The sequence below is a fragment of the Anarhichas minor genome, unplaced genomic scaffold, assembly GCF_050575085.1.
Source record: "Anarhichas minor isolate MPS153535 unplaced genomic scaffold, ASM5057508v1 ptg000067l, whole genome shotgun sequence".
Lineage (NCBI taxonomy): Eukaryota > Metazoa > Chordata > Actinopteri > Perciformes > Anarhichadidae > Anarhichas > Anarhichas minor.
The window spans coordinates 4,283,391-4,311,346 of NW_027466513.1; the positions used below are offsets into that span (position 1 = coordinate 4,283,391).

At 48.5% G+C, this 27,956-nt stretch overlaps 1 protein-coding gene across 1 annotated transcript in view; it reads left to right on the forward strand.

Moving 5' to 3' along the window:
- The window catches only part of wdhd1 (WD repeat and HMG-box DNA binding protein 1), a 30,941-nt gene extending 3,124 nt beyond the window's left edge, over positions 1-27,817 (forward strand). Inside the window, exons 5-26 of the mRNA XM_076078630.1 lie at positions 382-493; positions 909-959; positions 1,047-1,142; positions 1,264-1,356; positions 2,139-2,245; positions 2,347-2,482; positions 2,802-3,021; positions 3,631-3,812; positions 4,601-4,785; positions 4,881-5,122; positions 5,745-5,882; positions 6,006-6,162; positions 6,446-6,560; positions 7,044-7,175; positions 7,835-8,058; positions 8,251-8,387; positions 8,479-8,535; positions 9,074-9,105; positions 9,220-9,384; positions 9,686-9,819; positions 22,199-22,334; positions 27,416-27,817. Of these exons, the coding sequence (XP_075934745.1) occupies positions 382-493; positions 909-959; positions 1,047-1,142; positions 1,264-1,356; positions 2,139-2,245; positions 2,347-2,482; positions 2,802-3,021; positions 3,631-3,812; positions 4,601-4,785; positions 4,881-5,122; positions 5,745-5,882; positions 6,006-6,162; positions 6,446-6,560; positions 7,044-7,175; positions 7,835-8,058; positions 8,251-8,387; positions 8,479-8,535; positions 9,074-9,105; positions 9,220-9,384; positions 9,686-9,819; positions 22,199-22,334; positions 27,416-27,607 (3,043 nt within the window). The 3' untranslated portion in view covers positions 27,608-27,817. The remainder of the gene's footprint in view (positions 1-381; positions 494-908; positions 960-1,046; positions 1,143-1,263; positions 1,357-2,138; positions 2,246-2,346; positions 2,483-2,801; positions 3,022-3,630; positions 3,813-4,600; positions 4,786-4,880; positions 5,123-5,744; positions 5,883-6,005; positions 6,163-6,445; positions 6,561-7,043; positions 7,176-7,834; positions 8,059-8,250; positions 8,388-8,478; positions 8,536-9,073; positions 9,106-9,219; positions 9,385-9,685; positions 9,820-22,198; positions 22,335-27,415) is intronic.
- Positions 27,818-27,956: the final 139 nt, after the last annotated feature.

A 27,956-nucleotide genomic window follows, 5' to 3' on the forward strand; every position in this document is an offset into this window, starting at 1 on the left:
ACGGTGCACCGCTTTGAATCAGTCTTGATTGGACATAAACGTCTTGTTTTGCTCCCAGAATTGATTCGCCCCGAGCCAGTTTATCACGGCAATGACGGCACAGAGCATGGCGCCTTATTGATGCTTCTATTTCCACACCGGTAATTTCTGTTGTGGTATTGATTGTAACAATTCAGGCATCTGAGGCTGTTAGGGCGAATTTGACATCTGCATTCTGGCGGACGTCGGCAGAAATCAGCATTATTTTTGCATCGATTTGATGATTTTCACTCGTGCCGGTTCACAGCTGATGTCTCCTCCGTTCTGTCGCCGGTAGTCACGCGTTCACGAGCCAGTTTCTCACATATTTATTACTTGTATTATCTCTCTGTTTTCCTCCAGTGACTTCATGGTGAAGGTGGTGGAGGTGTCGGACAGCAGCCAGCAGAAAACGCTCCGAGGCCACGAAGCGCCCGTCCTCAGTGTCACCTTTGACCCCAAAGATGACTTCCTGGTGCGTAAGATGTCAGGAATGCAACACTGAGGTTGAAGGGGCAGTTCATGTGTTTTTGAAGTGCATTTGTATGAGGTTCTTCTCCATAGTCAGTGTTTTACTACAGTTTGGAGAAACAGACAGGAGGACCAGCATTGATGGTGACTTCTCTGGATGAGTCTCTTAACGTATAATTCGATTGAGATAGATTTAACCAAACCTTCAACAAAGAAAAGAGTCTTTTGTTTTGTCAGCATTTAAAAGCTGCAGCTGTCACAAGGCTTTGACGTCGCTTCTGCGGCAGAGATCCTTGTGATGGGAAATATAATAATGATAATAATAATATCACAGAGGGAATATATTGAAAGGCTGAGACTTGTGGTACGTTTTCAGCAACAAATCCAAATCTTCTGCTCTCTCTCTCTCTCTCTGTCAGGCGTCCGCCAGCTGCGACGGCTCCGTGGTGGTTTGGAATATCGAGGAGCAGGTACGTCAGTGTTTTTAAAATGTTTTTTTAATGTGCACTCCCATCAGTCCAGTGTGTCGGATGCTGATCTGCTTTGTGTCCGTTCAGTCTCAGCTGATCAGTTGGCCTCTGCTGCAGAAGGCCAATGACGTCAGCAATGCAAAGTCTCTGTGTCGGCTGGCCTGGCAGCCCTCGACAGCAAAGGTCAGCGACGCAACTCTTTACATCTGCATCCCTCCAGCACTTCCTCCATGCAAACCACATCAGGGATTAATACATTGATTGTGGTCTAATCCATGTCAAAATGTCTGTGTGTGTGCTTTAGTTTTTAGCGGTTCCTGTGGAGACGAAGGTGCACCTGTACGAGCGAGGGACCTGGGATCATGTGAGCACGCTGTCCGATGATCTGCAGACACAGGTAGGTGAGGGCCGGGTGGACGTACACATGTGCACATGTTCAGGGTTAAGTCGTCTTCGTTAAACGCCGATCTGCACTGCTGATGAGAAAAAGTCGAGAATCGTGGTGAAATCGATGCTGATGATGCTACAACCCGCGCATACAAACCAACCAACTAGCGGACAGCTGGCCACTTGGCTAGCTTGTTAATTCCGCCATGATGTCACTCTTCTGTTGATATCAATGTACTTTCCCACTCTGTGACAAGAGTCTGTGGTTGAAGCATTAAGCTATTACATTTTTAATAAGTTTGGAGTCTGGCTAGTTAGCTAGCTACCTTGCTAATTCCATGCTACACCGTTGGCCGGTGGCAGCAATGGGTCGACCGGTCTCTCTGCCTCACTCCTCGCAGGGAGGAGAGTGGGAGCTCCAGAGACTAGCGAGCATACTAGCCAGCCGTCCTCTCCTGAGCTCCCGTCTGCTCTTCTCCCGGCAAAAGTAGCCTGCCGGCAGCGTAGGGGTCGGCTAATACGGTCCCGTTGGTTAATGTTAATGTTCCCAAGTAACACTCGAGGGTCCCGGAGAGTGAGAGGCTGTACACACTGAGAGAAACTAGTATTTTCTTCAGCCAAGCTCCTCTTCTTCTCTCCAAACTAAGCTTGCTTGCTGTTGTGTTAAAACTCTATGTAGTTCATGTTGTTCTCGTTACTTCCTGTGTTCCTTTCGGCTCTTTGTCCCCCCCGTCATCCTTTATGTGACACACATGAAGTTTTGTTTTTACCCCCACCCTGCTGTCTCTGCAGCTCATCAACGTGGTGGCCTGGTCTCCGTGCGGTCGGTTCCTGGCGGCCGGCAGCGTCGGGGGTGCGCTGACGGTGTGGGACGTGAACAGCAAGCTCTGCGTTGAAAGGTAAAGATCGGCAAAGTTATGAGCTTTTGAGAGTTGTCGACCGATGCAAACTATGTCGTTCAGGATCTTCTGCAGCTGAAGTTGTCTCGTCTCTGCTGCAGGCAGAAGCACGAGAAGGGCTTCACGGTGTGCGGTTTGGCCTGGAACCCGTCAGGCAGCCAGGTGGCCTACACAGACACAGAGGGCTGCCTGGGTCTGCTGGACGGACTCGGCACCTCCACCTCCACCAGCACCAAGGTACTGCTCAGAAAACCCGTTTAATACAACTCTGTAACACCAACTAAGATAGTTAGATAGATTTAATACTTTAAGTATGTTTTCCTGATTCTACTTACATACTTTTACTTGTGATGTGTGGAATTAGTACTTTTACTAAAGTTAATAATCTGAAAACATCCTCTGGTGATGAGGTTAGAAATGAAAGGTTTCGGCCTCTTTTCTGTTAAAACTGTGGACATTCTCTAAGATTTTACTTATCGCTCCTTTAAATTTGAATCTCTTGATATTTTGATAAAAATATTTCTGCGTTGATTCTAATGAACTGCGTGACTTTCAGCAGGCGCCAACGAAAAAGACGGCGAAAAACTACGACGACCTGTTTGATGATGACGATGATGGCCGACTCATGGATGAAGGGCTGAGCGACACCAACTCGCCGGTTAAGAAACCCGTCGCCGGGGGGGACGACGACGATGACGACGACGACGACTTCCTCGTGCCTGCGACGGGGCGGGTGAGGAACCGAGGGGCCATCCTGGACGATGAGAACTCGCTGGGTGAGTGAGGATGCAGATAAACGACAGACTAAAGAAATGAAACGACAGGAAGTGTGTTTTTAAAACGGTTTAAAGAGTAGCAGGACACTTCATTCACATTCAAGACGTCCGCTGGACACACGCTTAGCAGACGAGTCGTTGCAGCTCAACTCTCAAAGTTCATGCACGCAACTTGGTTGACGATAAACCTGGAGGCGAACTCGCAAAAGGATTACGCTGCTATTGTTTGGAATAAATTAGGCAAAAATAAACCCTGAAGCCCTCTGAACCCCATCGGTGGGATGGAAAAGCACGTTTCTTTAGTTTTTATAACGATAGCCAAAACTACACCGTTTTCCACAGCCAGAAGTTGTAAAGACCGTCATTATAGTAACACATCATGTGTCACCAACGGTTTAGTCAGAAAACAAGCGAAACGAAGCTTAGAATTGTGATATTTCATCAAAAACATTTATTCTACATGTCATTTAAAATCTTGCAACAATTAAACCATTTAACCAGATGAATCTTTTTTTAAATACACAATTTAACTTATATATGACATAAATAATGATTTATGTCATATACTGTATATATATTTATATATTTTTGTAACTTTCTTTTCTTCAGACACCGGCTCGCTGAAGGTCGGTTGGGACAAATTCGGGGACGATGAGGACAGCAGCGCCGCCGCTCCGGCCGCCCCCCCGCTGGGTCCGCTTCGTCCCGTCTATGAGGGACCGCTGCCCACGCCCCCCCAGAAGGCCTTTCAGCCGGGCTCCACCCCGGCTCACCTCACGCACCGCTTCATGGTACATTCAGGTCCTTTTTATTTTGTAGTGTGGCCGCTGAGATAGACAGTCAAACAAACAACAGTGTTTGTTTGTTTAGTTTGGTTCATTTTGATATTATTGTATTTCATTGTATATATTGTGAATTTTTATATTTGCATATTTTATGTTTAATATTTTTTACTCTGTTATTTTTATTGCTAAAGGGGCCGTTCACCCTTTTATCCGGCGTGCTTGGGATGCAAACATTTTTTATTAAAAAGGTGTCATTTCCAAAATGTACATTGTGTTCATCTCAAGAAATATTAAGCTTTAATATTTGTTAGCCTTTCAAAAACCAAATTCTGTCAACAAATGGTTTGCTTGGGGATGTTTTGCTTTCATGCCTGCCGATACGAAGCAGCTAAACCTTTGCATTGTGAAGAAGATGACGATGACGAGGGGTAACTTAGCAGTTAGCCTCACTGACTAAACGAAACGAAGCTAAATGGATTTCCAGCATCGTAACTGAAGACTCACTGAAGACGACACACGGAGCAGTAAAGCTGCAGTTTCACCTTTTTAACCGGCTGTTGTGACGTCGTGAAGTATCCTGTGGGACAGAATGTAGAGCTCCGGGTAGCCCTGAACTAAAATGAGTAACTTCTCCTCCGTATATCGACCGTAGACTGATATTTACGGAAGAAAGACAATAAATCTGCCTGCTGTGATTGGTTGTTCCTCATCACATGACGTGCAGAGTTCCAAAACTCCCTAAAAATAAAATGATTTCCAGTCTCGCATGTCGTAACAAACTAATTGTTCCTCAGATGTGGAACTCGGTGGGAATCGTTCGAGGCTACAACGACGAGCAGGACAACGCCATCGACGTGGAGTTTCACGACACCGCCGTGCACCACGCCATGCACCTCACCAACTCGTTGGGTCACAGCGTGGTCGATCTTTCCCAGGAGGCCGTGCTGCTGGCCTGCCCCAGCACGGACGAGCTCGCCAGGTAAAAGCCTCCGTCCGCCCCGTTCTCTGTGACTTGTTTGGCGGTTACGTCTCCTCATCGCGCTCCTCCTCCTCCTCCTCCTCCTCTTCCTCCAGTAAGCTCCAGTGCTTCCACTTCTCGTCCTGGGACACCAATAAGGAGTGGATGGTGGACCTGCCGCCGGGCGAGGACGTGCGGGCGCTGTGTCTCGGTCAGGGCTGGGCGGCGGTCGCCACCAGCGCGCTGATGCTCAGACTCTTCTCCATCGGAGGAGTGCAGAGGGAAATCTTCAGCCTGCCGGGGAACGTGGTCTGTATGGTCGGACACGGAGAGCAGCTGCTCATCGTCTACCACCGGGGTAGGACGCACACACACACACTCTCTCACTCTCACACTCGCACACACACACTCTCTCACTCTCACACTCACTCACACACACACACTCACTGTCTGTCTGTCTCAACATTTTTATCCATCAAAATATTCTGCTGAAATCCATATTTGTTGGTATTTTTCACTGCTTTCAACTGATTTGTTTGCGCTCCTTCTTGCTGCACAAGAAGAGAGGCGCCTGTATCAACGAGGCAGTCCAGCAGCAATCTAGCAGCACCATAAACAACATGTATACCATCGCAATAACAAAAAACATGACAGGGTACAGCTCTACAGCGGACAATTTAATAGCAGATTATGTTTTTATGGTTTAATTAACCATTTAAGGACTCTGAAGATGCCCGAGTTCAGTAAACATCATGTCTGTTGCATCACTTTAGTTCGTAAAACTCTGTCTTTTAGTGAAAGTGTTATTTCTTAGTGATCGACGGTTAAAGTCTCACAGTCATAGTGCACAGAAATTAACTGAAACCAGTAGCTTCCTTTAAAAGCGTAACAGCTTTGATGCTTTGGGAAATAACCAGCAGCTACATACAGATACATGGTAGTAAATGACCCAACGTCGGTTCTCGTCTCTCCGTCGTCAGCTCCAGGTTTTGACGGGGAACAAGCTCTGGGAGTCCAGTTGCTGCAGATCGGTGGAAGGAAGAAGCAGCTCATGAACGGCGAGCCGCTCCCTCTGTCTCACAGGTCCCACCTGTGCTGGCTGGGATTCACTGCCGAGGGTCCGTTTGTAGAGAACATGTGTTTTTACTCTCCTGGAAACCTGTTTTGTTAAAGTAGCAGAAACAAACGGTTTTGAAAACCTTGTTTTTGATTTGTGAGACGTGGGCCCGGTTCTCTCGCAGGGACCCCGTGCTATGTGGACTCGGATGGAGTCGTCCGGATGCTGAACCGTTCTCTCGGCAACACTTGGACACCAGTGTGCAACACCAGAGAAACCTGCAAAAGCAAGTCAGACCACTACTGGGTGGTCGGGATACACGAGAACCCTCAGCAGCTCAGGTGAACTCTCCTTTCAAACACTTTCACTTAAAATAGGATGCTTCATGAAATGTATGGTAGAAAATATGGTTTTATAAGTGCTTAAGAAATGCTTTAAATTCAACACAAGATAGGTTTCAAAGGAGCAAACTGGCAGCTGGTTTATATATATGTTTATAAATCATCCTGGAAAAAACTGTAAAACAGTTGACTAATTACAACTAATTACAAAGTCATTGAAAAGACAGACAATGAGAGCAAAAAGTCAAATGTGTCAGACGTTTTTCTGCTCTGGTCCTCTCAGGTGTATTCCATGCAAAGGCTCCAGGTATCCTCCCACGCTGCCCAGACCGGCTGTGGCCATCCTGCCCTTCAAGCTGCCTCTGTGTCAGACCTCCACAGAGAAAGGACTGATGGAGGTAAACCGCTCGCTCTGATCAAACTGCACACATGCTAACACATGCTAACATCTGCCCAGATTAGAGTAAGAGACACAACAAGGAGTACAGGCGACATATCTGACCTGTAACCTGATAAAAGACTCCTAATATTCATGTACACATTAAAGATATGAAATGGAAGTTCTCAAAAATAACACTTCATACTATTGAATTATAAAATGTTATGACGAACAACACGAAAATGTAAAAGAAACTGCGAATATTTTGCATCAAAACTATTGCAAAGAATTAACTTTTATGCTGCGTCCTGAATGAAAGTTCTCATGACAAAAACAACAGTTTGTGTGTAAAGGCCTCACCTGTCCTCTGTCCTCTTTCGCCTCCTCTGTCCTCTTTCGCCTCCTCTGTCCTCTTCCGCCTCCTCTGTCCTCTTCCGCCTCCTCTGTCCTCTTCCGCCTCCTCTGTCCTCTTTCGCCTCCTCTGTCCTCTGTCCTCCTCCAGGAGCAGTACTGGCGTTCGGTCCTTTTCCACAACCACTTCAGCTTCCTGTCGTCCAGCGGCTACGAGGTGGACGAGGACGGACAGACTCAGTCCCAGAAGGAGCAGCAGGAGCTGCTCATGAAGATGTTCGCAGTGAGTCTCTTATTTTACCATCATCGATCAAAAGCCTGATCAGACAGAGACTACTGCAGTTTGTGTAGTTTGTGTAAATAAATATATAAATATATATTATATTTATATGATGTAATTATATTTTTATAACCATATAATAATAATAACAATATATTTATTTATTTATTTTTACATTTGGTTGATGTGCATGAACTGTACACTACCTGAGAGTGAATATCAAAGTTTAAATTAATAAAAACAACTGACACGATATTTAAAGTACAGCATTAATTAGTCTGTTCAGATTATTGGAACTGTATTTAGTAAAGTCATATGTAGCTCACAATGAGTAAAACAAAAAGATTTATAAATAAGTTTAATGAAATCTTAAGTAAAGAGGGAACAGTTTATATTACTTTGTCATTTTTTAATTGTAAGAAGAAATGTTACTTTCTTTTTTTAGTGTAATTGTTTTCATCGTGAGGCGTTCAGGGTGCTCCTGTAAAAACGTGAGCCGCTCAGCAACACGAGATGCTTCACTCACATTGAAAACAGTCACGTGAATCCTCCTCAGGCAGGAGAAGCGCTCTCTGTCTCATCAGGACTTCAGAGCTTCTGCCTCGTTTTATTTCCCGTCGCTGCCGTTTGTGTTGAGACGCGTCGTCGTTGTTTCCTTCCAGCTGTCCTGTAAGCTGGAGAGAGAGTTCCGCTGCGTGGAGCTGGCGGAGCTCATGACCCAGAACGTGGTGACTCTAGCCATTCGGTACGCGTCGCGCTCCAGACGCATGGCGCTCGCCCAGCGGCTCAGCGAGATCGCCCTGGAGAAGGCCAACCAGATCCAGGAGGAAGAGCCGGAGGAACAGGAAGAAGAGCCGGAACACGCCGCCGTCAGACGGCCCTCTGGGTAACGGCGTGACGCACTTATTCCAGTTCTCACCTGTAGTTTTAAGACTGGTGCAGATATGTATTTTAAGTAAATATTAGAACCGGATCGGACTTGGTGATGGCAAAAAATGAAATGCTAAAGGATTCCGAAGGTACGACGCTTCAGTAGAGCGGAAGAGATTTTTGATTCACAAGTTTCCTATTCGGACAGGTACGAGGTCACGGGAGGACGTCGAGGCAGCCGGCGTCAACGGGAGGAGGAAGAGGAGCGAGTAGAAGAGCTCAGGGAGGAAGAGGAGGAGGATGCACAGGAGATGGAGACCGGCGAGGAAGCAGAAACCAGAAAACGTCAGTTTGCATCTCTGTAACTCTCTTTGCACGCGTTTGTTTTCTGCACGAGATGTTGAGTGTTTAATGTGGGACGCGTCTCATTCTGCAGGCGTGACTCCGTTTGTTAAAGAAGCTGCTTCGCTGGTGATTCCTTCTCTCACTCCAAGTGAGTACACACCACCTGTAGATGGATCTATTCATATCTATATTTATATGGAGATATAGATCTATTTAAATGTTAACAGTAGAATTTGGGTTTTATTGTAAATACACCGTTAAACCTTTCTGCATCACTACGGACATATTGTGCCTCCTATAGATAGTCTATAATAAACTGTGAATAAAATACAGACCCTTAAGGACAAAGCTGTTTTAGTTTATTTTAGTTTATTTAGTTGCTATGATCAGGACTGAAGTTGGTTTAAAGATTTAACTCTGTGAAATTAAAAATAATATTGCTATATAATATTTTCATAGCAGTTTTAGGAACGGTACATTAAAGGTAACAAGAGGACTGTACAAAAATCTAATCTAAAACTAAAATAATATTTTTACGGCAGTTTTTGTCTTCTAAGGACATCGGGGCAACTTTTTTTTAAAGTGAGGGTTAAAATATTTCACGTTGACCCCCCCCCCCCCCCCCCCCCATCCCATCAGAGATATAATCATTTTAATTTGATATCTTAATTTTTATTCTTTTGCAGTTGGTAAAGTTGGACGTGCGAATCCTTTTAAGGTAAGAACTAACATATTTTGATGCCATTATGTTTGATTTCTGTAATATATATTCTATAATATATATATATAGTTCAGAGGAAGAAGCACTAAGCTTTTGACACGACTCATGCAGGTCCTCGGTTCGGGGACGCCCTCGTCTTCGTCAGCTCAGCCTCGCGTGACGAACATCTTGGACAACATGACGTCTGGCAGGAAGTCGTCTCCACTCAGCGGCTCTGCAGGGAAACCAAACAAAGGCCCCGTCCTCAAACCGCTGGCCCCCAGGGCCAAAGCCAAGGTATCCTTATCCAGCTTTACAGCCGCTTAGTTTTGGCAGATTGATCCCTGCAGGTGGGTTTTGGGGGATCGTGTTGCTTTACATTTTGACATTACTTTATTTTCATTCTAATTTGTAATGTTTTAAATGTCTGATTTATTTATGATGGGGAAAGCAATGTGGTGACCTCAAGATGATCAAAAACATATGTATTTAAATTGCCTAAATAAGACTGAGTGCTGTAGATTTCCTCGTATGTATTCTGCATCTGTGTTTCCAGACTGGAGGTGTTTACTCCTCTCTGCTGTTATTTCCTCCCCAGACTCAGTCCACTCTGCTGCAGATGACGAGCACAAAGAAGAAGACTCAGGAGATCACACCGCCGGCTGCAGAGCAGCAGAAACCAGCAGAAGCCCCGCCTCCAGCCTCACCGGCAGACAACACTGAAAATAAGAGGTTGTTGTGGGTTCTTCCTGTTTATGAGCCGGAGACCGGCTCCTGTCTTTTCCCTCCGTTAGAACTCTTTCCCTACTTGTTTATCTAAATCATCCTCTCTCTATATCGTCACCCTCTCTCTATCGTCACCCCCTCTCTATCGTCACCCTCTCTTTATCGTCACCCTCTCTCTATCGTCACCCTCTCTCTATCGTCACCCTCTCTCTATCGTCACCCTCTCTATATCGTCACCCTCTCTCTATCGTCACCCTCTCTCTATCGTCACCCTCTCTATATCGTCACCCTCTCTCTATCGTCACCCTCTCTATATCGTCACCCTCTCTCTATCGTCACCCTCTCTCTATCGTCACCCTCTCTCTATCGTCACCCTCTCTCTATCGTCACCCTCTCTATATCGTCACCCTCTCTATATCGTCACCCTCTCTATATCGTCACCCTCTCTCTATCGTCACCCTCTCTCTATCGTCACCCTCTCTCTATCGTCACCCCCTCTCTATCGTCACCCCCTCTATATCGTCACCCCCTCTCTATCGTCACCCTCTCTCTATCGTCACCCTCTCTCTATCGTCACCCTCTCTCTATCGTCACCCTCTCTATATCGTCACCCTCTCTCTATCGTCACCCTCTCTCTATCGTCACCCTCTCTCTATCGTCACCCCCTCTATATCGTCACCCTCTCTCTATCGTCACCCCCTCTATCGTCACCCTCTCTCTATCGTCACCCTCTCTCTATCGTCACCCTCTCTATCGTCACCCCCTCTATATCGTCACCCCCTCTCTATCGTCACCCTCTCTCTATCGTCACCCTCTCTCTATCGTCACCCTCTCTCTATCGTCACCCCCTCTCTATCGTCACCCTCTCTCTATCGTCACCCTCTCTCTATCGTCACCCTCTCTATATCGTCACCCTCTCTCTATCGTCACCCTCTCTCTATCGTCACCCCCTCTCTATCGTCACCCTCTCTCTATCGTCACCCTCTCTCTATCGTCACCCTCTCTCTATCGTCACCCTCTCTCTATCGTCACCCTCTCTCTATCGTCACCCCCTCTCTATCGTCACCCTCTCTCTATCGTCACCCTCTCTCTATCGTCACCCTCTCTCTATCGTCACCCTCTCTCTATCGTCACCCTCTCTCTATCGTCACCCCCTCTCTATCGTCACCCCCTCTATATCGTCACCCTCTCTCTATCGTCACCCCCTCTCTATCGTCACCCTCTCTCTATCGTCACCCCCTCTCTATCGTCACCCTCTCTCTATCGTCACCCCCTCTCTATCGTCACCCCCTCTATATCGTCACCCTCTCTCTATCGTCACCCCCTCTATATCGTCACCCTCTCTCTATCGTCACCCCCTCTCTATCGTCACCCCCTCTCTATCGTCACCCTCTCTATCGTCACCCTCTCTATATCGTCACCCCCTCTCTATCGTCACCCTCTCTCTATCGTCACCCTCTCTATATCGTCACCCTCTCTCTATCGTCACCCTCTCTCTATCGTCACCCTCTCTCTATCGTCACCCCCTCTCTATCGTCACCCTCTCTCTATCGTCACCCCCTCTCTATCGTCACCCCCTCTCTATCGTCACCCTCTCTCTATCGTCACCCTCTCTCTATCGTCACCCCCTCTATATCGTCACCCTCTCTCTATCGTCACCCTCTCTCTATCGTCACCCTCTCTCTATCGTCACCCTCTCTCTATCGTCACCCTCTCTATCGTCACCCCCTCTATATCGTCACCCCCTCTCTATCGTCACCCTCTCTCTATCGTCACCCTCTCTCTATCGTCACCCTCTCTCTATCGTCACCCCCTCTCTATCGTCACCCTCTCTCTATCGTCACCCTCTCTCTATCGTCACCCTCTCTCTATCGTCACCCTCTCTCTATCGTCACCCTCTCTCTATCGTCACCCCCTCTCTATCGTCACCCCCTCTATATCGTCACCCTCTCTCTATCGTCACCCCCTCTCTATCGTCACCCTCTCTCTATCGTCACCCCCTCTCTATCGTCACCCCCTCTATATCGTCACCCTCTCTCTATCGTCACCCTCTCTCTATCGTCACCCTCTCTCTATCGTCACCCCCTCTATATCGTCACCCTCTCTCTATCGTCACCCCCTCTCTATCGTCACCCTCTATCGTCACCCTCTCTATATCGTCACCCCCTCTCTATCGTCACCCTCTCTATCGTCACCCTCTCTATATCGTCACCCTCTCTCTATCGTCACCCTCTCTCTATCGTCACCCTCTCTCTATCGTCACCCCCTCTCTATCGTCACCCCCTCTCTATCGTCACCCTCTCTCTATCGTCACCCCCCTCTCTATCGTCACCCCCTCTCTATCGTCACCCTCTCTCTATCGTCACCCTCTCTCTATCGTCACCCTCTCTCTATCGTCACCCTCTCTCTATCGTCACCCTCTCTCTATCGTCACCCTCTCTATATCGTCACCCTCTCTATATCGTCACCCTCTCTCTATCGTCACCCTCTCTATATCGTCACCCTCTCTATATCGTCACCCTCTCTCTATCGTCACCCTCTCTATATCGTCACCCTCTCTCTATCGTCACCCTCTCTATATCGTCACCCTCTCTATATCGTCACCCTCTCTCTATCGTCACCCTCTCTATATCGTCACCCCCTCTCTATCGTCACCCTCTCTCTATCGTCACCCTCTCTCTATCGTCACCCTCTCTCTATCGTCACCCTCTCTCTATCGTCACCCCCTCTCTATCGTCACCCCCTCTCTATCGTCACCCCCTCTATATCGTCACCCTCTCTCTATCGTCACCCCCTCTATCGTCACCCTCTCTCTATCGTCACCCTCTCTCTATCGTCACCCTCTCTCTATCGTCACCCTCTCTATATCGTCACCCCCTCTCTATCGTCACCCTCTCTCTATCGTCACCCTCTCTCTATCGTCACCCTCTCTATCGTCACCCTCTCTATATCGTCACCCCCTCTCTATCGTCACCCTCTCTCTATCGTCACCCTCTCTCTATCGTCACCCTCTCTCGTCACCCCCTCTCTATCGTCACCCCCTCTATATCGTCACCCTCTCTCTATCGTCACCCTCTCTCTATCGTCACCCTCTCTATCGTCACCCTCTCTATATCGTCACCCCCTCTATATCGTCACCCTCTCTCTATCGTCACCCCCTCTCTATCGTCACCCTCTCTATATCGTCACGCCCTCTATATCGTCACCCTCTCTCTATCGTCACCCCCTCTCTATCGTCACCCTCTCTCTATCGTCACCCCCTCTCTATCGTCACCCCCTCTCTATCGTCACCCTCTCTCTATCGTCACCCCCTCTATATCGTCACCCTCTCTCTATCGTCACCCCCTCTCTATCGTCACCCCCTCTCTATCGTCACCTTCTCTATCGTCACCCTCTCTATATCGTCACCCCCTCTCTATCGTCACCCTCTCTCTATCGTCACCCTCTCTATATCGTCACCCTCTCTCTATCGTCACCCTCTCTCTATCGTCACCCTCTCTCTATCGTCACCCCCTCTCTATCGTCACCCTCTCTCTATCGTCACCCTCTCTCTATCGTCACCCCCTCTCTATCGTCACCCCCTCTCTATCGTCACCCTCTCTCTATCGTCACCCCCTCTATATCGTCACCCTCTCTCTATCGTCACCCCCTCTCTATCGTCACCCACTCTCTATCGTCACCCCCCTCTATATCGTCACCCTCTCTCTATCGTCACCCCCTCTATCGTCACCCCCTCTATCGTCACCCTCTCTCTATCGTCACCCTCTCTATCGTCACCCTCTCTATATCGTCACCCCCTCTCTATCGTCACCCTCTCTCTATCGTCACCCTCTCTCTATCGTCACCCTCTCTCGTCACCCCCTCTCTATCGTCACCCCCTCTATATCGTCACCCTCTCTCTATCGTCACCCTCTCTCTATCGTCACCCTCTCTATCGTCACCCTCTCTATATCGTCACCCCCTCTATATCGTCACCCTCTCTCTATCGTCACCCCCTCTCTATCGTCACCCTCTCTATATCGTCACCCCCTCTATATCGTCACCCTCTCTCTATCGTCACCCCCTCTCTATCGTCACCCTCTCTCTATCGTCACCCCCTCTCTATCGTCACCCCCTCTCTATCGTCACCCTCTCTCTATCGTCACCCCCTCTATATCGTCACCCTCTCTCTATCGTCACCCCCTCTCTATCGTCACCCCCTCTCTATCGTCACCTTCTCTATCGTCACCCTCTCTATATCGTCACCCCCTCTCTATCGTCACCCTCTCTCTATCGTCACCCTCTCTATATCGTCACCCTCTCTCTATCGTCACCCTCTCTCTATCGTCACCCTCTCTCTATCGTCACCCCCTCTCTATCGTCACCCTCTCTCTATCGTCACCCTCTCTCTATCGTCACCCCCTCTCTATCGTCACCCCCTCTCTATCGTCACCCTCTCTCTATCGTCACCCCCTCTCTATCGTCACCCTCTCTCTATCGTCACCCCCTCTCTATCGTCACCCCCTCTCTATCGTCACCTTCTCTATCGTCACCCTCTCTATATCGTCACCCCCTCTCTATCGTCACCCTCTCTCTATCGTCACCCCCTCTCTATCGTCACCCTCTATCGTCACCCTCTCTATATCGTCACCCCCTCTCTATCGTCACCCTCTCTATCGTCACCCTCTCTATATCGTCACCCTCTCTCTATCGTCACCCTCTCTCTATCGTCACCCTCTCTCTATCGTCACCCCCTCTCTATCGTCACCCTCTCTCTATCGTCACCCTCTCTCTATCGTCACCCCCTCTCTATCGTCACCCCCTCTCTATCGTCACCCTCTCTCTATCGTCACCCTCTCTCTATCGTCACCCTCTCTCTATCGTCACCCTCTCTCTATCGTCACCCTCTCTATATCGTCACCCTCTCTATATCGTCACCCTCTCTATATCGTCACCCTCTCTCTATCGTCACCCTCTCTATATCGTCACCCTCTCTATATCGTCACCCTCTCTCTATCGTCACCCTCTCTATATCGTCACCCTCTCTCTATCGTCACCCTCTCTATATCGTCACCCTCTCTATATCGTCACCCTCTCTCTATCGTCACCCTCTCTATATCGTCACCCCCTCTCTATCGTCACCCTCTCTCTATCGTCACCCTCTCTCTATCGTCACCCTCTCTCTATCGTCACCCTCTCTCTATCGTCACCCCCTCTCTATCGTCACCCCCTCTCTATCGTCACCCCCTCTATATCGTCACCCTCTCTCTATCGTCACCCCCTCTATCGTCACCCTCTCTCTATCGTCACCCTCTCTCTATCGTCACCCTCTCTCTATCGTCACCCTCTCTATATCGTCACCCCCTCTCTATCGTCACCCTCTCTCTATCGTCACCCTCTCTCTATCGTCACCCTCTCTATCGTCACCCTCTCTATATCGTCACCCCCTCTCTATCGTCACCCTCTCTCTATCGTCACCCTCTCTCTATCGTCACCCTCTCTCGTCACCCCCTCTCTATCGTCACCCCCTCTATATCGTCACCCTCTCTCTATCGTCACCCTCTCTCTATCGTCACCCTCTCTATCGTCACCCTCTCTATATCGTCACCCCCTCTATATCGTCACCCTCTCTCTATCGTCACCCCCTCTCTATCGTCACCCTCTCTATATCGTCACCCCCTCTATATCGTCACCCTCTCTCTATCGTCACCCCCTCTCTATCGTCACCCTCTCCCTATCGTCACCCCCTCTCTATCGTCACCCCCTCTCTATCGTCACCCTCTCTCTATCGTCACCCCCTCTATATCGTCACCCTCTCTCTATCGTCACCCCCTCTCTATCGTCACCCCCTCTCTATCGTCACCTTCTCTATCGTCACCCTCTCTATATCGTCACCCCCTCTCTATCGTCACCCTCTCTCTATCGTCACCCTCTCTATATCGTCACCCTCTCTCTATCGTCACCCTCTCTCTATCGTCACCCTCTCTCTATCGTCACCCCCTCTCTATCGTCACCCTCTCTCTATCGTCACCCTCTCTCTATCGTCACCCCCTCTCTATCGTCACCCCCTCTCTATCGTCACCCTCTCTCTATCGTCACCCCCTCTATATCGTCACCCTCTCTCTATCGTCACCCCCTCTCTATCGTCACCCACTCTCTATCGTCACCCCCTCTATATCGTCACCCTCTCTCTATCGTCACCCCCTCTATCGTCACCCCCTCTATCGTCACCCTCTCTCTATCGTCACCCTCTCTCTATCGTCACCCTCTCTATCGTCACCCCCTCTATATCGTCACCCCCTCTCTATCGTCACCCTCTCTCTATCGTCACCCTCTCTCTATCGTCACCTTCTCTCTATCGTCACCCCCTCTCTATCGTCACCCCCTCTCTATCGTCACCCTCTCTCTATCGTCACCCTCTCTCTATCGTCACCCTCTCTCTATCGTCACCCTCTCTCTATCGTCACCCTCTCTCTATCGTCACCCCCTCTCTATCGTCACCCCCTCTATATCGTCACCCTCTCTCTATCGTCACCCCCTCTATCGTCACCCCCTCTATCGTCACCCTCTCTCTATCGTCACCCTCTCTCTATCGTCACCCTCTCTCTATCGTCACCCTCTCTCTATCGTCACCTTCTCTCTATCGTCACCCCCTCTCTATCGTCACCCCCTCTATCGTCACCCCCTCTATCGTCACCCCCTCTATATCGTCACCCCCTCTCTATCGTCACCCTCTCTCTATCGTCACCCTCTCTCTATCGTCACCCTTCTCTCTATCGTCACCCCCTCTCTATCGTCACCCCCTCTCTATCGTCACCCTCTCTCTATCGTCACCCTCTCTCTATCGTCACCCTCTCTCTATCGTCACCCTCTCTCTATCGTCACCCTCTCTCTATCGTCACCCCCTCTCTATCGTCACCCCCTCTATATCGTCACCCTCTCTCTATCGTCACCCTCTCTCTATCGTCACCCCCTCTCTATCGTCACCCTCTCTCTATCGTCACCCTCTCTCTATCGTCACCCTCTCTATCGTCACCCTCTCTATATCGTCACCCCCTCTATATCGTCACCCTCTCTCTATCGTCACCCCCTCTCTATCGTCACCCTCTCTATATCGTCACCCCCTCTATATCGTCACCCTCTCTCTATCGTCACCCCCTCTCTATCGTCACCCTCTCTCTATCGTCACCCCCTCTCTATCGTCACCCCCTCTCTATCGTCACCCTCTCTCTATCGTCACCCCCTCTATATCGTCACCCTCTCTCTATCGTCACCCCCTCTCTATCGTCACCCCCTCTCTATCGTCACCTTCTCTATCGTCACCCTCTCTATATCGTCACCCCCTCTCTATCGTCACCCTCTCTCTATCGTCACCCTCTCTATATCGTCACCCTCTCTCTATCGTCACCCTCTCTCTATCGTCACCCTCTCTCTATCGTCACCCCCTCTCTATCGTCACCCTCTCTCTATCGTCACCCTCTCTCTATCGTCACCCCCTCTCTATCGTCACCCCCTCTCTATCGTCACCCTCTCTCTATCGTCACCCCCTCTCTATCGTCACCCTCTCTCTATCGTCACCCCCTCTCTATCGTCACCCCCTCTCTATCGTCACCTTCTCTATCGTCACCCTCTCTATATCGTCACCCCCTCTCTATCGTCACCCTCTCTCTATCGTCACCCCCTCTCTATCGTCACCCTCTATCGTCACCCTCTCTCTATCGTCACCCCCTCTCTATCGTCACCCTCTATCGTCACCCTCTCTATATCGTCACCCCCTCTCTATCGTCACCCTCTCTATCGTCACCCTCTCTATATCGTCACCCTCTCTCTATCGTCACCCTCTCTCTATCGTCACCCTCTCTCTATCGTCACCCTCTCTCTATCGTCACCCCCTCTCTATCGTCACCCCCTCTCTATCGTCACCCTCTCTCTATCGTCACCCCCTCTCTATCGTCACCCCCTCTCTATCGTCACCCTCTCTCTATCGTCACCCTCTCTCTATCGTCACCCTCTCTCTATCGTCACCCTCTCTCTATCGTCACCCTCTCTATATCGTCACCCTCTCTATATCGTCACCCTCTCTATATCGTCACCCTCTCTCTATCGTCACCCTCTCTATATCGTCACCCTCTCTATATCGTCACCCTCTCTCTATCGTCACCCTCTCTATATCGTCACCCTCTCTCTATCGTCACCCTCTCTATATCGTCACCCTCTCTATATCGTCACCCTCTCTCTATCGTCACCCTCTCTATATCGTCACCCCCTCTCTATCGTCACCCTCTCTCTATCGTCACCCCCTCTCTATCGTCACCCTCTCTCTATCGTCACCCTCTCTCTATCGTCACCCCCTCTCTATCGTCACCCCCTCTCTATCGTCACCCCCTCTATATCGTCACCCTCTCTCTATCGTCACCCCCTCTATCGTCACCCTCTCTCTATCGTCACCCTCTCTCTATCGTCACCCTCTCTCTATCGTCACCCTCTCTATATCGTCACCCCCTCTCTATCGTCACCCTCTCTCTATCGTCACCCTCTCTCTATCGTCACCCTCTCTATCGTCACCCTCTCTATATCGTCACCCCCTCTCTATCGTCACCCTCTCTCTATCGTCACCCTCTCTCTATCGTCACCCTCTCTCGTCACCCCCTCTCTATCGTCACCCCCTCTATATCGTCACCCTCTCTCTATCGTCACCCTCTCTCTATCGTCACCCTCTCTATCGTCACCCTCTCTATATCGTCACCCCCTCTATATCGTCACCCTCTCTCTATCGTCACCCCCTCTCTATCGTCACCCTCTCTATATCGTCACCCCCTCTATATCGTCACCCTCTCTCTATCGTCACCCCCTCTCTATCGTCACCCTCTCCCTATCGTCACCCCCTCTCTATCGTCACCCCCTCTCTATCGTCACCCTCTCTCTATCGTCACCCCCTCTATATCGTCACCCTCTCTCTATCGTCACCCCCTCTCTATCGTCACCCCCTCTCTATCGTCACCTTCTCTATCGTCACCCTCTCTATATCGTCACCCCCTCTCTATCGTCACCCTCTCTCTATCGTCACCCTCTCTATATCGTCACCCTCTCTCTATCGTCACCCTCTCTCTATCGTCACCCTCTCTCTATCGTCACCCCCTCTCTATCGTCACCCTCTCTCTATCGTCACCCTCTCTCTATCGTCACCCCCTCTCTATCGTCACCCCCTCTCTATCGTCACCCTCTCTCTATCGTCACCCCCTCTATATCGTCACCCTCTCTCTATCGTCACCCCCTCTCTATCGTCACCCACTCTCTATCGTCACCCCCTCTATATCGTCACCCTCTCTCTATCGTCACCCCCTCTATCGTCACCCCCTCTATCGTCACCCTCTCTCTATCGTCACCCTCTCTCTATCGTCACCCTCTCTATCGTCACCCCCTCTATATCGTCACCCCCTCTCTATCGTCACCCTCTCTCTATCGTCACCCTCTCTCTATCGTCACCTCCTCTCTATCGTCACCCCCTCTCTATCGTCACCCCCTCTCTATCGTCACCCTCTCTCTATCGTCACCCTCTCTCTATCGTCACCCTCTCTCTATCGTCACCCTCTCTCTATCGTCACCCTCTCTCTATCGTCACCCCCTCTCTATCGTCACCCCCTCTATATCGTCACCCTCTCTCTATCGTCACCCTCTCTCTATCGTCACCCCCTCTCTATCGTCACCCTCTCTCTATCGTCACCCTCTCTATATCGTCACCCCCTCTCTATCGTCACCCTCTCTCTATCGTCACCCTCTCTCTATCGTCACCCTCTCTATCGTCACCCTCTCTATATCGTCACCCTCTCTATATCGTCACCCTCTCTCTATCGTCACCCACTCTCTATCGTCACCCCCTCTCTATCGTCACCCACTCTCTATCGTCACCCCCTCTATATCGTCACCCTCTCTCTATCGTCACCCCCTCTATCGTCACCCCCTCTATCGTCACCCTCTCTCTATCGTCACCCTCTCTCTATCGTCACCCTCTCTATCGTCACCCCCTCTATATCGTCACCCCCTCTCTATCGTCACCCTCTCTCTATCGTCACCCTCTCTCTATCGTCACCTTCTCTCTATCGTCACCCCCTCTCTATCGTCACCCCCTCTCTATCGTCACCCTCTCTCTATCGTCACCCTCTCTCTATCGTCACCCTCTCTCTATCGTCACCCTCTCTCTATCGTCACCCTCTCTCTATCGTCACCCTCTCTCTATCGTCACCCCCTCTCTATCGTCACCCCCTCTATATCGTCACCCTCTCTCTATCGTCACCCTCTCTCTATCGTCACCCCCTCTCTATCGTCACCCTCTCTCTATCGTCACCCTCTCTATATCGTCACCCCCTCTCTATCGTCACCCTCTCTCTATCGTCACCCTCTCTCTATCGTCACCCTCTCTATCGTCACCCTCTCTATATCGTCACCCTCTCTATATCGTCACCCTCTCTCTATCGTCACCCTCTCTCTATCGTCACCCTCTCTCTATCGTCACCCTCTCTCTATCGTCACCCCCTCTCTATCGTCACCCCCTCTATATCGTCACCCCCTCTCTATCGTCACCCCCTCTATATCGTCACCCTCTCTATATCGTCACCCTCTCTATATCGTCACCCTCTCTCTATCGTCACCCTCTCTCTATCGTCACCCTCTCTCTATCGTCACCCCCTCTCTATCGTCACCCTCTCTCTATCGTCACCCCCTCTCTATCGTCACCCCCTCTCTATCGTCACCCCCTCTCTATCGTCACCCCCTCTATATCGTCACCCTCTCTATATCGTCACCCTCTCTATATCGTCACCCTCTATATCGTCACCCTCTATATCGTCACCCTCTCTATATCGTCACCCTCTCTCTATCGTCACCCTCTCTCTATCGTCACCCTCTCTCTATCGTCACCCTCTCTCTATCGTCACCCTCTCTCTATCGTCACCCTCTCTCTATCGTCACCCTCTCTATATCGTCACCCTCTCTCTATCGTCACCCTCTCTCTATCGTCACCCCCTCTCTATCGTCACCCTCTCTATATCGTCACCCTCTCTCTATCGTCACCCCCTCTCTATCGTCACCCTCTCTCTATCGTCACCCTCTCTCTATCGTCACCCTCTCTCTATCGTCACCCTCTCTCTATCGTCACCCTCTCTATCGTCACCCCCTCTCTATCGTCACCCCCTCTCTATCGTCACCCCCTCTATATCGTCACCCTCTCTCTATCGTCACCCCCTCTATCGTCACCCTCTCTCTATCGTCACCCTCTCTCTATCGTCACCCTCTCTATCGTCACCCCCTCTATATCGTCACCCCCTCTCTATCGTCACCCTCTCTCTATCGTCACCCTCTCTCTATCGTCACCCTCTCTCTATCGTCACCCTCTCTATATCGTCACCCCCTCTCTATCGTCACCCTCTCTCTATCGTCACCCTCTCTCTATCGTCACCCTCTCTCTATCGTCACCCCCTCTCTATCGTCACCCCCTCTATATCGTCACCCTCTCTCTATCGTCACCCTCTCTCTATCGTCACCCTCTCTATCGTCACCCTCTCTATATCGTCACCCCCTCTCTATCGTCACCCTCTCTCTATCGTCACCCTCTCTATATCGTCACCCTCTCTATATCGTCACCCTCTCTCTATCGTCACCCTCTCTATCGTCACCCTCTCTATATCGTCACCCCCTCTCTATCGTCACCCTCTCTCTATCGTCACCCTCTCTATATCGTCACCCTCTCTCTATCGTCACCCTCTCTATATCGTCACCCCCTCTCTATCGTCACCCCCTCTATATCGTCACCCTCTCTCTATCGTCACCCCCTCTATATCGTCACCCCCTCTCTATCGTCACCCCCTCTCTATCGTCACCCTCTCTCTATCGTCACCCTCTCTATATCGTCACCCCCTCTCTATCGTCACCCTCTCTATATCGTCACCCTCTCTCTATCGTCACCCCCTCTCTATCGTCACCCTCTCTCTATCGTCACCCTCTCTATATCGTCACCCTCTCTCTATCGTCACCCTCTCTCTATCGTCACCCTCTCTCTATCGTCACCCTCTCTCTATCGTCACCCTCTCTATATCGTCACCCTCTATATCGTCACCCCCTCTCTATCGTCACCCCCTCTCTATCGTCACCCTCTCTATATCGTCACCCTCTCTCTATCGTCACCCTCTCTATATCGTCACCCTCTCTCTATCGTCACCCCCTCTCTATCGTCACCCTCTCTCTATCGTCACCCTCTCTCTATCGTCACCCTCTCTCGATATGATTGATTTTACACAAATACATTTTTCTCCCACAAGGTAACCGATGGAGTCGTACAACCCTTTTGAAGTGACTTCATTGGAAGTTACAAGGTGGACTGACTCGGTTGTGTTGTTTGTTGTCTGTTCAGGCCGAAGACGGGCTTCCAGTTCTGGCTGGAGGAGAACAGGAAGACCATCACTGCTGACCACCCAGACCTGGAGGAGACGGACGTCATCAAAGAGGCCATGGGGTGCTTCAGGACGCTGTCGGCAGAGGAAAGACTGGTGAGAAACAGCGTTCAGAGAGGACGCTTTGGGTCATATTAAGAGATCGCGAGTCCTGAAAAAATCCTGGAAAATTACAAATTTTAAGCAAAATGATCTGGAATCTACAAAGGAACTATGGTAAAGATTAGTTAAAGTCACGATGGGAATCGTTCCAAGATGTTACTAGTGTTACGACCGGCTCGGAAGTCGCAACACAAGGAGGGACACATCACCAAGTTAGATTCAGAAACACACGGGTGCCAGTTTATTACAGGACACCAATACACCGTAATGTGCAAATCGAACTGAAGACCCGGGTCTAGTGCCTGGCAGATGAGAGAGAGCGAGGGCGGAGCAAGGAGGTGCTTATATAGGTAAACCACATCCTCATCCAGGTGCCCTCAATCACTTGTTAGGGAGCTGCACCTAGAAGTCAAAAGACACAGAATACACACACATGCACACACACACCCCCAAGCACAAACATTCACAGCAGGACATAGAACCATACGTAACACTAGCATTAATGTTATTACAATTTCAGCTTTGGTCCGTGAACAAAAGTCATCAAATTTCAAGCATCCGACAAGTAATGGCTGTTAAAGTCCTGGATGAAAGTGCACAACTCAAAGAAGAAGATAAGATGGTGAAGACGGGATTGGCAGCATCGACGGCTCTCAACATGATGACAGCTAACGGTGCTCAAAGAGAGCTAGCTGTTTACCTGAGGGGGGACTCAAGTCACGTGACTTCAGCTCACTACAGCCTCATTTTAACATCAACATCAGGAAAACATCATACGATGTTGTGTGACTTCCAAGGCTTTGAATAGACATCGGTACAAACGGATGAACAACCGTGTTAGAAACTGTCTGTTTCGTTGGTTGGAGAGTCAAAGGTAGAAGCCTGTGTACGTAAACACTTAAGGAGAGAGTTAAAGGTTCTCTATATATACACCTCTGGGATAACGCCGTCACGCTGATATTATGTTGTTTATCCTTCAGATTAAACCTCCACCTCACGGCTGATTCCATCTTTGTCTACTCTTACTAAAGTGTAGTGACTGATTCCAGCAACTAGCCACTCGGCTGGGTGCGAGAGAAGATCCTGTTCTTTACTCGCTACAACAAAAAGATTCCAGGCGTTTCACCCTTTTGGGTGAGGTTCCCGTTTAATTAGTGTTCACATATACAATAGGACAGCACTTCTCTTCCTGTTCTCCCTCTGGTGTGTCTGGCTTGCGGTAAAAACCGTGCGATCTCCCCGTCACCCATTCCTCATTACCTGTCAGTTGCACCTGTGCCCCATATATTAATTACCTGCCGCAATACTCCACACTGCCACCCGTGGTCAACCTGAGATAGGCTCCTAATTCAAACATATAATACACAGACATAACTAATGGCTCCTACACAAAGAGAACCTCTTCGTCTGCTCCTTCAGAGGGATTCAGGTGTTTCCTGTTCATCCTGCTTTCATCTTGTTTGTCCTGAAGAGCAACCAGTGAAACCATCAATTAGACTCCGAGACGTAATGATTATCAGCTGCAGGGATCTCTGCACCCCGGAGACGCTTCACACTCAGATACTCGGCTCTTTTATTATCTACAGTTTTATCATTTTTAATATTGTTATTATATTATTTATACTAATGCAATACAAGCCGGATTGAGCACCGTGACGCTGTCGGCACAGGATGCTGGTGTTGGCCACTTTTAAACTTGCCAGAACATCTCATTATAACAAATACCGGTTAAGCTCGTACAGCAGACCGGAGGAACCGGAAACCTGAGCCAATTCTATCCGCCTGCAGCCCTTTTGTCCTTGTAGCTGCTAAATAGGCCACACCTAGTGCTGGGCGGTATACCGGTTTTAATTTCTCGTATGATATACATTTTTCACACACGTCATACCGGTGCACAGCCGAAACAACTGCTGTCGTTCTTCAACAGGCAGCAGAACATATTGTTCGCTGCTATGAGCGTAACAGTCGGAGCTAGTTGTGTTAAGTGTATTGAGAGGGAACCTTAGTCATGGTTATAACTTTATTACAACAATTAACAACCCACAACTAACGCTCTTTAACAGGGCAAAACACCACGACACAACAGTTTGTGACACATAAACAATTTGTAACACTAATAATTGTACATTTATAAAATTACACCGCCGAACGGCATGCTGGGTAAGGCTCGCTAGCTTGCTAGCCCGTTAGCACAACAGTCTGTCTGCTAGAAATACAGCTCCGAAGCTTCAGCCGATGCCGCGTTGGATAGACGTTGAAATCAGTATTCGAATACTTCGTGTTTGTTTTTTTACACTTGAAGCCCCGATGGACGATTCTTTCTCCCAAAAGGGGGCGGGACTTTAGCGATTTGTGCTTGCTGGACCGGTCTAGAGGCGATGAGCTCTCTGTCTTCAGTAACTACAAGAGGAGACAGTGGAGCTGAGGAGCAGAGGGATGGAGCAGCCTGAGGAAAACCTCTTTTCTGCCACAAATGCTGGTGTTCAAACGCTGAAACACACCCGTAAAACATCAGAATAGAAGTTCAAACGTTTGTCCGATAACCTGGTTTTATTCTGTATTATTAGGAGTCGTGTGTGTGTGTGTGTGTGTGTGTGTGTGTGTGTGTGTGTGTGTGTGTGTGTGTGTGTGTGTGTGTGTGTGTGTGTGTGTGTGTGTGTGTGTGTGTGTGTGTGTGTGTGTGTGTGTGTGTGTGTGTGTGTGTGTGTGCGCGCGCGCGTACCTCATCCTTCCATCCACACGAGCGCTAATAGACGTCGATGTGAGCGTTTGTGTCGCAACCCGGTCCCTGACCCGGCATACATCAAGACTCTGATCCGAGCGCTGGAGGACACTCAGCAGAGGAAGTGAGGGGGGGTAGGGGGGGCGCTGCCGCCTGTTGCCTGGGAACCCTGTGGAGTGTGTTTTGTCAGCGAGGGCACAAAGCATTGATCTTATGATAATAACACCGTGAGCCAGTCAGCCTGCAGGAGAAACACGATGCATTTTAAAGACTTTCCATCACTGTTGTCTGGATTTGCATCAGAACAAATGTTCTTTTAAAGAGCATTGTGAGGGGGGGGGCTTGTATTGTCCATTACATTTTCATATTATATTTGTAAATTTAACAGTTTTGTACCGCCAAGATTTGTTTTAACTTCTGAAGCCCAGTTTAAACTTTACGCATTTGAGAATTAGTGTTCAACATGTCCGAGAACGCAGACGCACAACGCAACACTTTGTCCTTAAGATGTGTTTGCGTTGTTTCTCGTCAAAGGCAGTCGCAGTCAGACAATACATTTAACATTTAATACCTAAAACTAAAATAATGAATTCATATTCAGGACTTTTTCCGCAAACCCCGGAAACCTTGAAAACCTACAAATCTTTATTCAAAATGACAATCCTGTTGGATGTGTGTTATCTTCTGGTGAAGATAGAATCTGACTGAGTGCAGAGTTTTCTTATAAACAAACCAAACCTCTTCAGAGGTTTAATCTGTGCTCTCTCTACAGAGACACCGGACTGCATTCACTAAACAGTGATGTCACCTCTCAGAGCTCAGGAGTCTCTTTGTGTTATTGTGTGAATGTGAACGAACCCTTTACAACGTTAAAGTCACACAATAACACAAAGGTGCTCAGCGATTTTCCGACGTTTGCAAAGTTAATGTTTTACATTTTTATGATTGTTTACTAGCCTGCAGTCTTCTTGTTTGTTGCCTCTTTTGGCAAATTGCTTCACTTAAGATAATATAATATAATCCTTTATTTGTCCCACAAGAGGAAATGTGCATCAACAAGAGGCGTTGTATATTATAAGAGCATTATAGATAATAGTAAAGATATAATAAATAAGTACAAACAACCATCGCTCCACACAGCGCCCTCTAGTGGTCCAGAGCTCCTTTAACGGGCTCGTTTTTGTCGGACCAACATTTAAAATCTAAAGATATTTAATTCACATTTATACAAAGCAGAGAACAGCAGTGAATCCTCACATTTGAGGAGCCGGAAGCAGAAGATTTTCCTTCTGATAACTGAGCTAAACTAATCAAACCTCGGTTATTCTGACGTTTGATCCATCGGACTGGACTTCCTGATCTGATGTTCCTCTTCTCACTGACGCCTGCAGGGACCCGACACAAACGCAGCCCGCTGCAAATCGTTTCTATGATTCAAATTAAATTCAGTAACGTATCAAGTTTTATTATTGAGCGGAGTAACAGGAGTTATGACGACGTACTTTATATCGTTTTTATTACTGTTTCACTTTCCTTTTAGTGTGGTGGTACTCTCTTTAATATGATTATTATTTTAATGTACGTCAGTTTCTTTTATTTATTTACGCACCATTATTATTTTTATTATTACTATTCAGTATTAATTTTTCCCCTTTTTATCCCCCTTAGAAATACTGGAATGGATTTAAATATGATGCTCAAGTTATGTTATATTCTTTGTCGTGTTTTATTCATATTTTATGACTAAATGAGTTTGGATCACAGAAAAAGTACATATGATGATGAAACGAGTCAATAAAAAAAGTAATAAATAAATAAAGAATCTGTAACAGCCGAGGCTTTGCCTCATTAAATAAAAAAACTGGAAAATAATCAGATTGACGTTTAGCCAGAAACCGTGCGTGCGTGCATGCGTGCCCTTAATTACATTATTCTGTCCAAATACAATAAAATGACAATTGCATAGCGAGACGTTACAGCTTGTAATGTGTGTTGTTTGAATATCAATGGGGGTTGATGGGCAGTGGAGGTGAAGATTGTGTGTGCGTGCGTGCGCGCGTGCGTCCGTCCGGCCGCTCACCAGGCCTGATGATTCATCCCGACTCCATTACGTCCAGGAAAGCGCTTCCTTTTGTCTCGGAGAGAAAATAAATAAACAAAACCACGCAGAGGGAAAAGAGGCAGCAGCCTGTCAGTAGTGATTATACATGACAGGATGCAATTTCAGACCGTGTGTGTGTGGGCGGGGTTCGTCGTCATGTAGGATTGAAACAGAAGAACAATCTGACTTCTCCTGTTCTGTAATTAACGTGCATCTCATCTTCTCTTCCTTTTTTTGTATAATTTCGTTCAGTCGTGGACGGAAAGAGCAAAGGGCCAAACTGGAGACGCAGATCTGAAGAAGAGGAAGAGAGCTGAGGGAGGAGGAGGAGGAGGAGGAGGAAATGAACATGGACAGGCGGAAGCAGATGAAAATAGTGCCAAAAAGAAGAAATCTTTGGATCCCTCCGCCAAGCTTTCTGCATTTGCTTTTAACAAAAACTAAACATTTGAAATCATTTTTTTTTGTTCATGTGTGGAAACTGTCGATGTTGTTAAATGTGTTCTTTGAGGCACTTGATGAGAACATGTGAAGCCCTTCAGAGGCCTTCAGTGACTCTTCAGATGGACCTTCATCAATAGTGGAGCCTCCTTTGTTTCATAACATTCATTTTCTGTATTTTAAAAGTTTAATAAATGTAAATGTTTGTTAGTTCACATTTTTTTGACTCTTGATTTTAATTGAAAGTATTCACATCCAGCACTGAAACGGGACGATTCACAGTTGTGTTATTGTGAACACGTTGAACAGAGCGTTAGTCCGTCTCCGTGACTCTCAGCTCATTGGTTCCTAC